The sequence below is a fragment of the Podarcis filfolensis genome, assembly GCF_964270895.1.
Source record: "Podarcis filfolensis genome assembly, chromosome: 4".
Lineage (NCBI taxonomy): Eukaryota > Metazoa > Chordata > Lepidosauria > Squamata > Lacertidae > Podarcis > Podarcis filfolensis.
The window spans coordinates 59,942,458-59,956,202 of NC_139607.1; the positions used below are offsets into that span (position 1 = coordinate 59,942,458).

At 38.7% G+C, this 13,745-nt stretch overlaps 1 protein-coding gene and 1 long non-coding RNA gene across 6 annotated transcripts in view; one reads left to right on the forward strand and one right to left on the reverse strand.

Annotated features, from left to right (window-relative positions):
- The window catches only part of LOC310761622, a 140,307-nt gene that overhangs the window by 111,850 nt on the left and 14,712 nt on the right, over window positions 1-13,745 (forward strand). The window lies entirely within an intron of this gene.
- The window catches only part of ROBO1 (roundabout guidance receptor 1), a 573,037-nt gene that overhangs the window by 76,785 nt on the left and 482,507 nt on the right, over window positions 1-13,745 (reverse strand). For all 4 annotated transcript variants that reach the window (XM_083611370.1, XM_083611369.1, XM_083611372.1 and 1 more), the window contains 2 exons: window positions 13,122-13,260; window positions 11,293-11,420 (listed from right to left, as the gene is read on the reverse strand). In XM_083611370.1, the coding sequence (XP_083467496.1) occupies window positions 11,293-11,420; window positions 13,122-13,260 (267 nt within the window). The remainder of the gene's footprint in view (window positions 1-11,292; window positions 11,421-13,121; window positions 13,261-13,745) is intronic.

A 13,745-nucleotide genomic window follows, 5' to 3' on the forward strand; every position in this document is an offset into this window, starting at 1 on the left:
TCCAGCTGTTTTGGGACTACAATTCCCATCATCCCTTATCACTGGTCCTGTTAGCTAGGGATGATGGGAGTTGTAGTCCCAGAACAACTGGAGGGCCAAGTTTGGCCATGCCTGGCCTAAGCCTACCATCCTATACCCATTTACCTGCGAGTAAGCCCCATTAAACATATACAGCTTACTTCTGAAGTAGACATGTATACTGCTGTACTGTCTGCTAAATGTCTGCTGAATAAGTGCCTGGACACCAGCTTCTGCACAGCAGGGGACTTTTTGCAAAGTTTCCACATTTTGCAGTTGCCATTTTGGATGGGCTTGTTTAACCACCCACCCTTATTGTGTAGTACTATTAATAGAAATTAACTTCTAGGGCGTACTTGGTCTCAGACAAATGAATCTTAGGAAAGGTGCTTCCTGGTTGCTAGGGGGGAAAGGAGGGCAAACTATGGAGATTCCATGGATTTCTAGAAAAGAGTGAAGACAGAAAAAGAAGATATAATGCACTCAGTAGAAGGAAGAAATAGCAGCTCTTTTGGATCCCATGGATTCCCATTGCCTGGTGTGCAACAAAGTTATATTCACTGGCTAAAAGCACTGATAGCTGGGAGTAGCTTAGACTGGCTCAATTAACAGAAATCTCTTAGAAGGTTACTTGCACATCTTGCTTCATAACTTTCCAGTACCAGAGACTTGCTTTTTTTAAAAAAAAGTCCAGAGTTTAGGGCCCCCTGGAGAGGTTAATTAATGCATTTCCAAAGGCCATGACACCCTCAGGTCCTAGGTTGATAACCCCAGGGCTACACCATTACAAATACTGATCTCCTAAACATTGATCTAAGGAGTGCCACCTTGCTGGGGGCAGGGAGAAGTATTCCAGGGTGAAACATAATTTTAAAAAGTTTCAAGGAATTACATGTTTCTAAAAAACACTGGCTACAATTCAGTGAATCACTTGTATATCTAGGTTATGGTAGATAAAGAATCTGAAGTGAACAATTCACAGTTAATACTGGGGTTTCCAACAAAGCTCACTGTGCTGCAACTGAGTACAGATTAAGGTGTGCGAAGATTACAGAGAAAAATAATGAGTTTTAAGAGTTCAAGGCTTTTGAATCCAAAGCAGGGGTTCCCAAAATGTGGTCTGTGGAGCTTCATTCAGATTGTCCATTAAATATGCACATTGATTTTTCTATATTATTCTGTTATTGTTTTTCTCTTCATGTGTATTGTCTGTTTTGGTTATTCAGTTGTTGTTTTTTAATTTCACACTGGATTTTAAATGTATCTTCTTTGGCTATCACAGGCAGAAAAATCATTACAAAATGCACCTAAACTATCACCAGTTTTCATGTGGTCCTGGGCGGGGGTTGGGAGTTTGGGAACCATTGGTCTACAGCATACTTTTTTACATAGCTGTGCCCCTTGCAGTAAATACATTCTTTGTTCCTTGACAAAAAACATACAAACTGTAGTCTGAAATGTAAAATTTCAAGGAAAGCTATAGATAATAAATTAAATCTGTGGGCAAGACCGGCAATAATTCATTGATCAATGGCTACCAAACAGTGAAATCAAGCGTATTCAATAAATCATTAGAGTGAAGTGATTTTTGACCTTTAGTAGTCCTGGTGATACTTAAGAATGATCACCGTAGGCTGAAACAGATACAGTTTCAAAAGAAATGCGGACTAGGGAGCTTTGCATTCAGAAGCTCACATATGGCAGACTACTGCAAGTTGTTTCATCTTTCTTTTCAAGTAAAGATGAACCACAAACTTACTGGAGTATTCAGTATGCACTGGCAGGGCCAGAACTTATGAAACCATCATTATCTGGAAAGTTAACATACCGCATAAGAATTTTTGATTGTTTCTCTGTAAGGTTAGAGCCAAAATATATGTAACTTTATCGTTATTAGGGTTATTATTCTCATTTGTTTGGTGCAAACTGTGCTTTAGACACTGTAGAAACAGTGACTAGTCTTGCTACTACAGAACCTTAATGTTCATGTTGATCAATGTGTATGTGATGCTCTTGAAAACCTGGCATGTTTCATGTTTGTGACACTGTGGGTAACTACCATTAGCTCTGCACTATTATAAATGTACATTTTATTTCTATTTAGAATGCTTAGGTCCCATCCTTCAGCCTCAAAATGATCTCAGGAGAGACCGCAACAATAAAAATACATCCTAACACAAAAACCAGCAATTATTGAAGCAGAAATATTATACAAATCATTCATTATACAGATTTCTCCATCTGCCCCTCCCCTTCAGCACGGAAATAGAGAAAAACCAAAATGGAGAGATTCACCCATCCCTACACTGCAGCCAAACTGTAGAAACTGGGATATCTTCAGTGAAAGCTGTTGTGGGCTTCTCTCAGCCTCCAAGAGCACTTGTTTAGATGCTGGTACGTTTCCTCCCAGCATAGTGAAGACTGCCACCAGAAGCCCTAGGAAATACAACTCCCAATATGTTTAATCTAGGCTGATTAAGATGGAACTCCATTTCTCAGGTCCTTTGTAGCAGTGGATTCCCTACAGAGGCAATCTTAAGCATTCTAGGAAGAGATTACCAGTATCTACAACTGAGGAGCTCAGGTGTACTACCTGTGGGCACTGTAGTGTGTTTGGATATCTCTACTTGTTGCCTGCAAAGGCCTAGTGCCAGTTAAAAAAAATACGAACAGAGGACTTTGGCTTTTCTGATGTTTTGGGGAGGGTCTCTGTGTTGCCTATTTTAAAGCTGTATTGCCCATTTCTTAATCTGTTTTATTTGTTTTTAGTGTGTATGTGAACTTTTTCTCTTGTGGTGGGGAGGGGTTGATTCTGAGTACTGCTGGGTTTTCTTAAGCGAAATGGTTATTTTGTAGTGTCCACAACAATTAGGTTTCCAAAAAGGCTACATATCCCTGGTCTACACCTTACACGGAAATCTAGGATCATGGTGAAAACCTATACCAGCCTCTCTGATGACAGCCATTCTTCCCTTTATCAAGGGGAGTGCTAAGAAGAAGCTTCCTCAAGTTTAGTGGTCTTTCCAAGACAAATAATTATGAAGACCATAGGTTGTTTCATTAACCATCTGAGAGCAAAAAAAGAAAAGAAAAACCAATTCTGAGCTGTGTCAAAGGAGCCATGTTTGTAATTAAAACACCCACACATTTATGTAAGACATTGCATGAAGATCTACTTCAATGTGCTGGTGCTATTTATCAGTGAAAGCTTTTAACAGCTTCAATGTATTTACAAATTGTGTTACAAAACATTGATCAACTACTCAATATTAATTCTTTTATTGAATTTTTAGCAACCGCAGGAAAAATAATCTATTGTACTCTACACTTAATAGAAAAATAGCTCCTTTGGGGGCTTTTGAATCCTCCATAAGTCTTCATAAACACACCAGCTTCCAATTGTTCTCAATTCATCAAACTGAGCTCATAAAATTACCTTTCTATTTCATTAGTTTTAAAGATTTTTATCAGTTTGCTTGTAAGAGGGAGGGAGCTGCCAGACTTCTAAGATCATTGATAGAAATCTGAAATACTGTTGTGGTTTGTAGCAGTCATTTAAGGTAAAATGGTTCTTTCTTTAAGATGCACAACCAAAAAGGTATTTTGCATCATTTATTTTTCTGTAAAGAAGTGCCAAATTTTGAAGCCAGTGTGTGGTATGGAATATATCTGTCACCAAGGGCTGTCTCATCTGCTTCCATTGGAACCCGAGAGGGATGTCGTTTAATTAAAAAAGGAGGGGACAGAGCTTTCAGAAGAGTATTGCAGTGGCATTTCACACAAAGGTGATCCATATACACATGGTGCTTGTATGACGTTATAGTTTGCAATACACAGTGCTCAGTTAGGTAAATATCAGGAATTCTGCATGCCCAACAGGACTTTGGAGTATGTGTGCTTTGAGCAGCCCTTCATATACCACTCCAGATTTCAAACTCAAGAGCAGTTGGCAATGTATTGAGTGGGAAGGTATGTTATTAAAATGCCTTTTTAAACAAAACAAAAAGCCAAAACAGATCTTGTTTGTGACAGTTTCTAGTGACTATCACAGTTGCAGCCTTCCAAATCACAGTCCTACACCAGTGGATTGCCTGTAAATAAATACATAATACCTTTCTAGAGGTGGGTGTTTAAATTTAGAGCTTTTCTTTGGGGATTCTCTCCATGGTACAGTTTTAACTGCTACAACATTATAGTAGATTACTACTACAACAACATTGTGGTTTCTGACCTGAATGAGTTAAAATATGAACCTTTGGAGTTTTCTGCAGTAGTCATCCAACAGCCCCAATCTGTTAAGCCATTTTGGAAAATAATGCTTTAATTGTGTTAAATAGGTGTTAATAGTTTCCATGTGGAAAATCTCTTTGTGAAAGATCTCATTTGCTTGAAAGTTATACCTTTTGGGCTTTTTTCACCCTTAGGAGTTTCTTTTTCTAAGTGTAATTATGACTGAAGCCAGCTGGTTTGAAAAGAACTTGCACCCTAAAGAGGTGGACAAAAATGCCACACTATAAGAAAATTAATGTAGGTGAGAAATCTTGTGTGGAAGGCCTCACAAAGAGTCCAGGTTAGTGATTTTATCAGTATCCCAAGAAGTTACCCTGAACTACAGTAAAACGTACAAGGACATCAGTTGTTATGTTTAATGTGCTTTTCAAGTCGCAACATGACACTTAAGATTGGATAGTCAGGTGACTACAGTACCACCTGGTGCCCATTGCGGCTGGTAGCGCAGAAGGCAGGGAGACTATGGTCAGACTGATCCATAGCCACTTACAGGAGCAGCCAACTAATTCGTATTTTATCCCTTTGCTCCTGCCTGCTAAGTTCTAAGAGGGCAACCCTGAGATTATGGAGGAGGAAGCTGATAGGCAGTTCTACCCCTGGGCTGGAAGTAAACAGGAAGGTAGGCAGGTAGGGGCTGGCTGAGGGCATATTGAAGTTGGTGGGGCCCTCAGCTAGCCCCCACCTGCCTCCACTTTTTAGGTTACAAAAAAACCGACACGTTGGCAATAAAGACAACTTGGCAAATGGCATAGAAAGGCTGCCAATTTATAAAGCAACCAGTAATGTAAATAAATTAAGTATAGTAATAAGTTTTTGAACTTTACAGGAACTTTTTTGTTTTGACAAGCCTTTCTGGTCATGTAACCATAGCATCAATTTTATTAAGTATAATTGTTTTAAAATTGCTGATTTTATTTATATTTCGAAAGAAAAATGTCAACTTATGTTTGCTTTTTGTTTTAAAATTTGTACTTTTGTCAGCCACTTATAGATTTTATCTTGAGTAAGTGATATATAAATTTTGTTAAACAACACAAAATAAAAGAAATGTGTGTAAGCAACTTATGAAACTCTGTCTTCCTCATAGATGCAAAAGATCCATCCTTTTGGAAAGAGTTTGTAGACTATGGCTTGTCAAAACTCTCTTGGACCATGTGCTTTGAGGTAGTAGTCAGGGATGCATTTCATCTCACATTCTTTTAATCTCTTGTCTCTGATTCAGTTTTCAATAACCATATTGTAATTGAAGTTTTTAATGCAAATCTTATCTGGCAAATCTTCTTGGCTATGGCAGAAAGAGCAAAGTGTTTTTAATAAAATAAAATGAATTCAAAACCATACAAATAAAAGCCCATTCCATTTTCTCATCAACGAAGCAGTTCTATCAAGAAAGAATAAGGCAGACACTAATTAAGCAGTTCACTGATTTCTGCATATGAAAACTTTTATTACAAATTGTTTATTGAAAATTGAATCACAGAAAAGCAATGGGAAGAATGTGAGCTGAAATGTCCCATATCTTTGAACTCACATCTAGTTAACAAACAGTTCTCCACCTACTGAGTTTGAAACTGCTCCTTGGCGACTTCTGTCTCTACAAGCAATTCAAGATGCAAATGTTCTGTGTAATTAGTTGAAATTTGCAAAGTAGTGTGTGTATGTAATACATAAGCTCTTGATCTTTCCCATCAAAGGAATATGTATGGAGTTTAATGGTGATTATTAGATGGGAAAGTGACTTCTAGCTAATAAAATATAAACCTCCATGGAATTTGAAGAAGATAAATATCTACTGTAATCCTAAACACATTAAAACAGATATATAGGAAGAGAAAATCAAGGTGCTGTAGTAGCATATGGGGAATATATATCCATTTCATTTGGAGCTTACACAAGTGGAATTTAGGCATTGTGAGAGTTAAGGGGGGAAAGAAAAGCAGAATCAAAAGGCTAGCACACCTTTCCTTACAGAGAAGGCAGAGCTAATAATATTGGGGAGGGAACACAGAACTGATATACCTTGCAAGTTCTTAATTAATATGCTTCTTTGAAATATTGCCTGAAACCTCATCCCTTGAGTTTAATTTCATTTGGGTCACATGTCTAATGCAGGATTCTGCAGTGACTATCAGTTCAAGCACTCAGAAAAAGCATGTGGTACAGTTACTGTGCAATTATACCATCTTCATGTCTATGTGGGAAATTTATTTTTTACTTGTTTCCCTGTGCATAACATACTCCCCCCTCCCTTTTTTTTTTTTTTTTTTTTCTAGAGTGGCAACTGTGAAGTGGCTGGCTTAGCATTACATGCAAATCGGCACTCGTGGTGTGTTTCTGTAACTCACACCTGACCGATAGCCCAGTGGGCAGAGCATGAAACTCTTGATCTCAGTGTCGTGGGTTTGAACCCCACGTTTGGCAAAAAGATCCCTGCATTGCAGGGGGTTGGATTAGATGACCCTCTGGGTCCTATCCAGCACTGCCATTCCATGAAGTGGTAGTAGTAATCCAAGAACAAACCTTATCTTCAGCTTGTGGCTTATTTTCAGAGATACTGTGATGGAACTGCCATCAGCTCAGAGGCGAGAGGTGGAAGGGCAGTTGGGTTACAGGGAGCCTCCAAAGATCGTGAGAAGCAGCACTTCCTCTGTGGAGGAGGGAAGCCACGCCTCCAGTGGGCAAGGGGTGCAGGGCTCGGAGGATGCAAGGGAGAGACACAGCACCGTGCATGAACAAAGCAGGGGGAAGGCAGGCCCCCCTCTGCCCACGCCCTCTTTGCGCAGTCAGTTTATGCGCAGAGAGGGGAGGCGTAGGGTGGGGGTCAAAAGACTACTCTGGTGGGGGGAGTTTAAGGACCGCCCACTCCCAGATTCTGCTAGCGAGTGAGCAGACATGGAATTGAGTCGATCTGCATTGTGAACATTTTGGACAGATAATAAAGCCTTGAAAAGACCAACGGGGGTCTTGCCTGTTTGCTCTCGAGCAACCACGCCGGCACACATAACAGAAACCAATGTAAGAGGCAATATGCCTCTGTATTTCAGTTGCTGGGAATCACAAATGCAGAGAGTGATATTGTACTCTCGACTGCTTGCAAGCTTCTCAGAGGCATATGTGGTTGGTCACTGTGAGAACAGGATCCTGGATCAGGATCTCAGGATCAGGCAAGGCTTTCTTGGTGTTGTTATGTGTGCTGGTTTGCACATTTAACTTTCAGTCAGCTCCTCTGTGGTTTATTTCCTCACTCTAGAAATGGAGGAGCAAAGTTGGGACTGCTTGAGCTACATGCACCAGCACACAGCTCCTGCATAGGCTATTTTGACTAACTATGGCTTATGACCCAACGCTGTAAGCAAGCACAGCCTCTTTATGGAAGGGAAGCATATCGGAAAAATGGGCTACGCTGCCTGTTTCTCCAACATGTTAATTATGCATTTGCAGGTAATTTTATTTGGGGGGGGGGTTAACCCGTGTATAATATAAGCTTCACTGAGAAATGTATCACGTGAACACTTGAATAAGCTCTCATTCCAGTTTGTGGTGGATTTGCTTGGGTCTAGCTGGGTAGTCTTTTGCTCTACATTCCCTCTGAAGGCAGATTAAAATATGAAACCCTGAAAGGTGAAACCACTGAAAAATGCTTCCATATGGCTGTTTCTCTTTATAGAGGTTGTGGCTTGTAGAACTGTTTAACACAGGGGTTCTCCACATTTTTCAGATTCTTCATGTAAGTACCATCTGCTTCCATAAACCTTGAGTTGGAGGAGTGGAGACTCTCTATGTACTGCAGAGAACACATGTACTAAGCCGTGCTACATTTTACAACCATTTTGTGGGGAAGCTGCCATGCCGAAACATTTTGGTGGACTTTATATTGGGTCTATAAAATGAAGATCAGTACTCTGTTACAATCCAGAGTGGAACAGCAGTTCATCAAATGAACACATAAACCTGTTCTAAACAGAGAAGTCGCCATTTGTAACATTCAGCAAGAGACCTTTCCCTTAATAAGAAATTGCAATGCATACTGAAAATTGTAGACTGTCCACACAAAAACTAATTCTAAGAAAAGATAATGGATTTAGATACCTTTTATGTGTTATCAAGACAAAAACAAACAAGAGTGGGTTTAGATTTTTTTAATGGCTTGGGTTTTTTTTTAGATAACCACTGATTGCTTGGCAAATAGATTAAAGTTAGAAATCAATTTTCTATCCTTCATATAACAAGATACAATCATTTTCTTCTTCAGTATAGAAATTTACTTGGAAAGGAACTAGGTCCAAAATGCTTATAACTCTTTGAATTTATATACTAAGAGAAACTAGAGAACTGTTCATGGCAAATAAGAAAAAAACTACTACCATTTAAAGACAAGCATACAGCTCTGTCATTAGAGTTGCTTGAAATTTTACAAATAATTTCAAATCAAGTTCACATTCAGCCTAGCATAAGCCCATGCAGTGACTTCAGGGGGGAAATGATAAGTGAGCAAGTAAACTGCCCATTGGTACTAAACTGCTGGTAGCACGTTTTCAATGGGAAGAAAATGCTTCACTGTATTACTTCCTCGATTCCAATTCTCTCCTGTGCCAGTACCCGATCCTTGAAGCAAGGACACTGATCATTGCAGTTGGACAATACTGGATTTGTAAGATGCTCATTTCCAAGTCCAGTTTGCCCCCAAGGATTCTTTGATCACTTCACTGCCAGGAAATAACTTCAGTACAGTTCCCTTTGCCCACCCAAGTGAGTGCCTTCTGAGTTTTCCCAGGTGTAGAGCCATAGCTAGGTGATCTTGTGCCCTTGGCAGAACTGTCCAGATTGCACCCACTAGCCACAGACAAATTAGCTTTTCTTTCCACCTCTCCTCCAACCCCCCCACTCCACCCATTCAATTCCTCACGTACTAATCAATATTTTTATTTATAGATATATTTATGGATATATTTTTAGACAATTTTGTGCCCCCCCTCGCCTGCACCCCTGGCGGGGGCCCACCTCACCACCCCCTAGCTACAGCCCTGCCCAAGTCCCTTCTAAGAACAAAACTTGCTCCATTGCTCTTAATGGCAGAAAGGTTTTTAAAGCTGTTCCTAACTTTATGCATGTTTTACATCCTTCGACATGTTTATGCTTGCCTAGGAGAAAACTATATGAGATACAATTCAGGTCCCCTACAATCACAATTCCCCCTCTTCCAAAAACAGCAGCAACAACAACACATGAAATTTCTAATTCTTTTTTACTTTTATCACACCTTAGCTTTGCAAACTGAAAACCAAATTCACAGATATACTGGCCTACCAATATTATCAATGGCCCTCTGGTTGTTGCTGGACTCTGACTCCAGCTAGCATTTCCAGTGATCAGCGATTATGGGAGTTGTAGTCCAGCAACATCCGAAGGGTCACAGATTCCCCGTTCTTGATTTAATTAAATATTCTGGTTTATGCCCCATTGCAAATCACTTCAGAACTTGAGAAACTTTGGTCCTAGTCTACAGACATGTACATACAAAGTTATGTTTCGCTTAAGTATGCCTTTTGGATTTCATGGCATCCAAACTACTTGCAGATTTTTTATTTCAGATGTCTTCATGTAATTACAAATTTATGCTTCAGCAAAGGAAACTCTTAAAAGTATCCAAGCATGCTATTCCTGAAAAGACAACCAGATCTTCGTACTGGAAAACTTCATTAATTCAAATTGATTTGTAGAAAATATTTGCAAATGAAGGAAAAAATTGAGGGCAGTAATCTTATGGTAAAGCTTTGTTACACATCTGTTTTCTTCATTTACAAAGCAAAGAACCACATGCAGGAATCAAAAGACTATATAGTTCTCTGCCATGAAACATAGTCTGTGCTCCCTTATACTTCAGACCGCAATAAGCAGACAGTAGATAAAGTATAGAATGATTCTTAAATCAAATTGTTGCAATGACTCATAAAAGTTTCCCCACCTTACAACTAAAATGGGACCTATTGTTCTAGCATTAAGCTGTTCAATTTAACATCAAAGCCTGACAAATAAAAAACCCAGTCTAGAAAGTATGCATTTTTATGGACAGTCAAATGAACAATGAACTCAATGTAAACCACAAAGCAAAACAACAACAAATAGGCACAGTACTGAAATAAAAAAATATCAAAATAAGTTTTAAGAAACACTGAAGTCCAGATACATCAGAGTCTAGAGACTATCATACAAGGAACAGGGAATAAGACAGAAGATCACAGCCATTAAACTGACGGGCAAAACGGTATGACATCATTGCCTGCCTTCTAGCCAGGAAGGGAAGCAAGGGATTATCTGAAGAGTCAACATCTGGAATGTATATATAAAACCAATGACAGATTTTCACACATACTCATTCATTGAGTTCCACTAGAATTTCACAGTGCAGTAGAAACAGTCATCTGTGACCTGTTTTCACACATTAATACTTGAAATGACTGAATAACTATATTAATCAGCTTGATATACTAAAACAAGGTTGTGTTCTTTAAGAAGTAGAAGTGCATCAATAAAGCCTGTGTTTCCATTAGCTGTATGAAAGATACTGTTCTAACAACTGCGCTACATTCAATAAAATACACTGGACACCACTAATAAAAAAAAAATCTCTTTTTTGAACTTAATCATTTAGAATGATGAGGATATAACGAAAAAAGTTTTATCCCTTTTAATTCTAAAAGTATTAACATTACAGACAGCATGCTTCTCAGACAACTGGGATACAAAATGCCTTCATTTTCCATTTCCATGATGGAGCATAACTCTTTTCACACAAAGAAAGAAAATGATATTTGAAATATGTAATAGTTCAGTAGAAATCCACCAATAAAATAAGTAATCTTCCTAGATTTTGGCAATGCAAACTCTTGCAGTGATTATTTATGAGCCCAATAAAATCACTGTTAAAAACACAAATTTCTATTTCCTTCTCATAGTAACAATAGTCTTTCAAAGCAATTTTACCTTGAACTGTTAGCGTTGCCGATGCTTCTGCTTTTCCAACCATATTTTCTGCAACACAAGTGTAAGAACCCATGTCTCCTGCCATAACTTTTCGAATTTTCAGTGTATGGTCATCACGGATTTCATATCTAAATCAAAGAGAAATAATTTATTAGACTGATTTGTCATACTGCTATATATGAGAGTGGAGCAGGGCTGATTTCTCCAACAAGATAACTGTAAGCTATCAAGGGTATATGCATTGGCATCAATGGTTCTATTTCAGCTAAATGGAAAACCATAGCAAGCCTTCAGCCTTTTTGTCCAATACAGTATACAGAAATATATTTAATATTTCCTCTCATGCTGATATGACCATTCCTTTTTTATGTGAGAACATTAATCATCTAGAAGAAGAAGAAGATATTTAAATGGTTAAAACTGTTTGATCAAAGAAATTAATTGATTAAATATGCAAGGGTCAATTAATATATTCCATTTTTTAAGTACCCTGCCCACCTTTTTAAAGTTTCCTGGTTTCTGACTCCTGAAGCAATCAAGTGCTTAGTCCCGTTCTCTGTTCCTCCTGAAATAAGTCTGGCAAGGCAGGACTAAGAAACTCCCCTTGAGCAGCCCTCCTTCTTAACAGTGGCAAGCAAAATACACTGCTTTCGTTATTCCCTAGGTGGCCTATTCTTCAGGCTGCAACTATAGCAATATGATTGGTGTACACTTTGTGTCTCTCTCCAGCTGGAACCTCAGCTGGCATGGCCAGAAGTGAAGAGGCTGCTGGCGCACCAGATGTTTGGGGGCGCTCTCGCATACTTTACAGACACATCAGTGGCTCTATAGAGCCAACCATGGACTCACTTGCTATGCTCCAGCACCTAAGCATGTGGCATACTAACATTGGTCAAAGCGTATGAAGAGATAATAGGAATAATTGTCTTCTTTTAGAAACACACATTTACCTCCTAGTTCACATAGGACACTATCAGGAGCCTCGTGTCAAATTTTCACAGCTCCTAAGTGTGCTATCTTTATGCACAAATGCATTTCACTGTGTTTAAGGGGAGTTACTACCGAGAATCTCTGCAATCAAAGGGTGAAACTAATTGAACGCTCTGTTCAAGGAATGCAGGGATGTCAGAGTTGCCTTTAGTAAGACACTTGATCACACAGCATCTCAAACATAATATCAAGCTGACAAGTAAAAATGGACCAAGACAATTTGCATGATCTTGGGGGCAGGGCAGAAAGTTGTGGGAGATGAGTATCTTTCACTTAACAGGATTGCTCTATCCCTTATATTTTCCCTGGCTCGGAAAGTCAAGAAAACCTTTTCGAAAGATGTTATTAAATGAATATGAAATTAATTAAACAGACTAAAGATTAACAGATTAGCCATCTGATGATGAAATGGTTAAAGCTTCTTTAATTAAATTTATTTACTTAAGAATTTATAACCTGCCTTTCAACCTAAATCTTAGGTCCTGGGATTACAGAGTAGAGAATAATGAAGCTTTCTTTAAGACCACAGCACATTTACTAAAACATGATACCAGATAAAATTTCAATCAATAATAAAGACCACAGAGGTATCTAGGGTTCCACTGTTTTTTGTAACAGAATAAAATGTTCTTGTGAAATTAGTAAAACAACTTTAAGCATGCTAAATTATGTGTGGAGTTCAAGCTTGTAAGATGAGAGTGTGTGCGCAATTTACTGTAGAACAATCTTGTATCAATTATTAGGCATGCTCTTCTGGCATCATTATGATTGTTTCACTCCAAGCACATAGTAAACCAAAACCACAATTTCTTGTAGAAGATTATTAAAGTCTGCTGCACCTTGCTTTAGGTAGCTCTCCATCATCTTTTCGCCACCTTACTGTTGGCACTGGATCACCACGCGCTTCACAATTAAACTCTGCACTGTCATCTGCGGTTACTGCCAAATTACTTGGTCTCTTCACAAATGATGGTCTTTCTGAAAGAAACAAATGGGCAGCACAGGTTAGAGTGAAAGAAAGGATGGGGACATGAAACATGCAATGCATGCCAAATTCTAAAAGGAAAGTTGCGGTAGTTTTCCTGCAGGGGCAGCATTTACATTTTGGGGGTGAATAATGACAATTTGCTTTATCCCCCTTCCTGTTTTATGGGCATTTTAAAACAAAAATACCATACGTAAGAGAAGTACCCATAAGTAGGAAACCTGCCAAGTTATAGACAAATTGCCTACATGTTGGCTAGCTATCATTATCCCAATATACTTTTCCTTGTTAGCGAGCAGAAACACAGAACAAATGTTCTAGGACCAATGTCCCATGGTCTATGCTGGAGCAATCAAGGGTACTTAGGAAATGCTACCTTTTTGGCTTGATCAGAATATGCATTTACCCAGCCTTAAGGCAATATTTAGCTTTGGAGTCCGTATTTATTTTTTTACATTATATCATGCTACTAATAAAG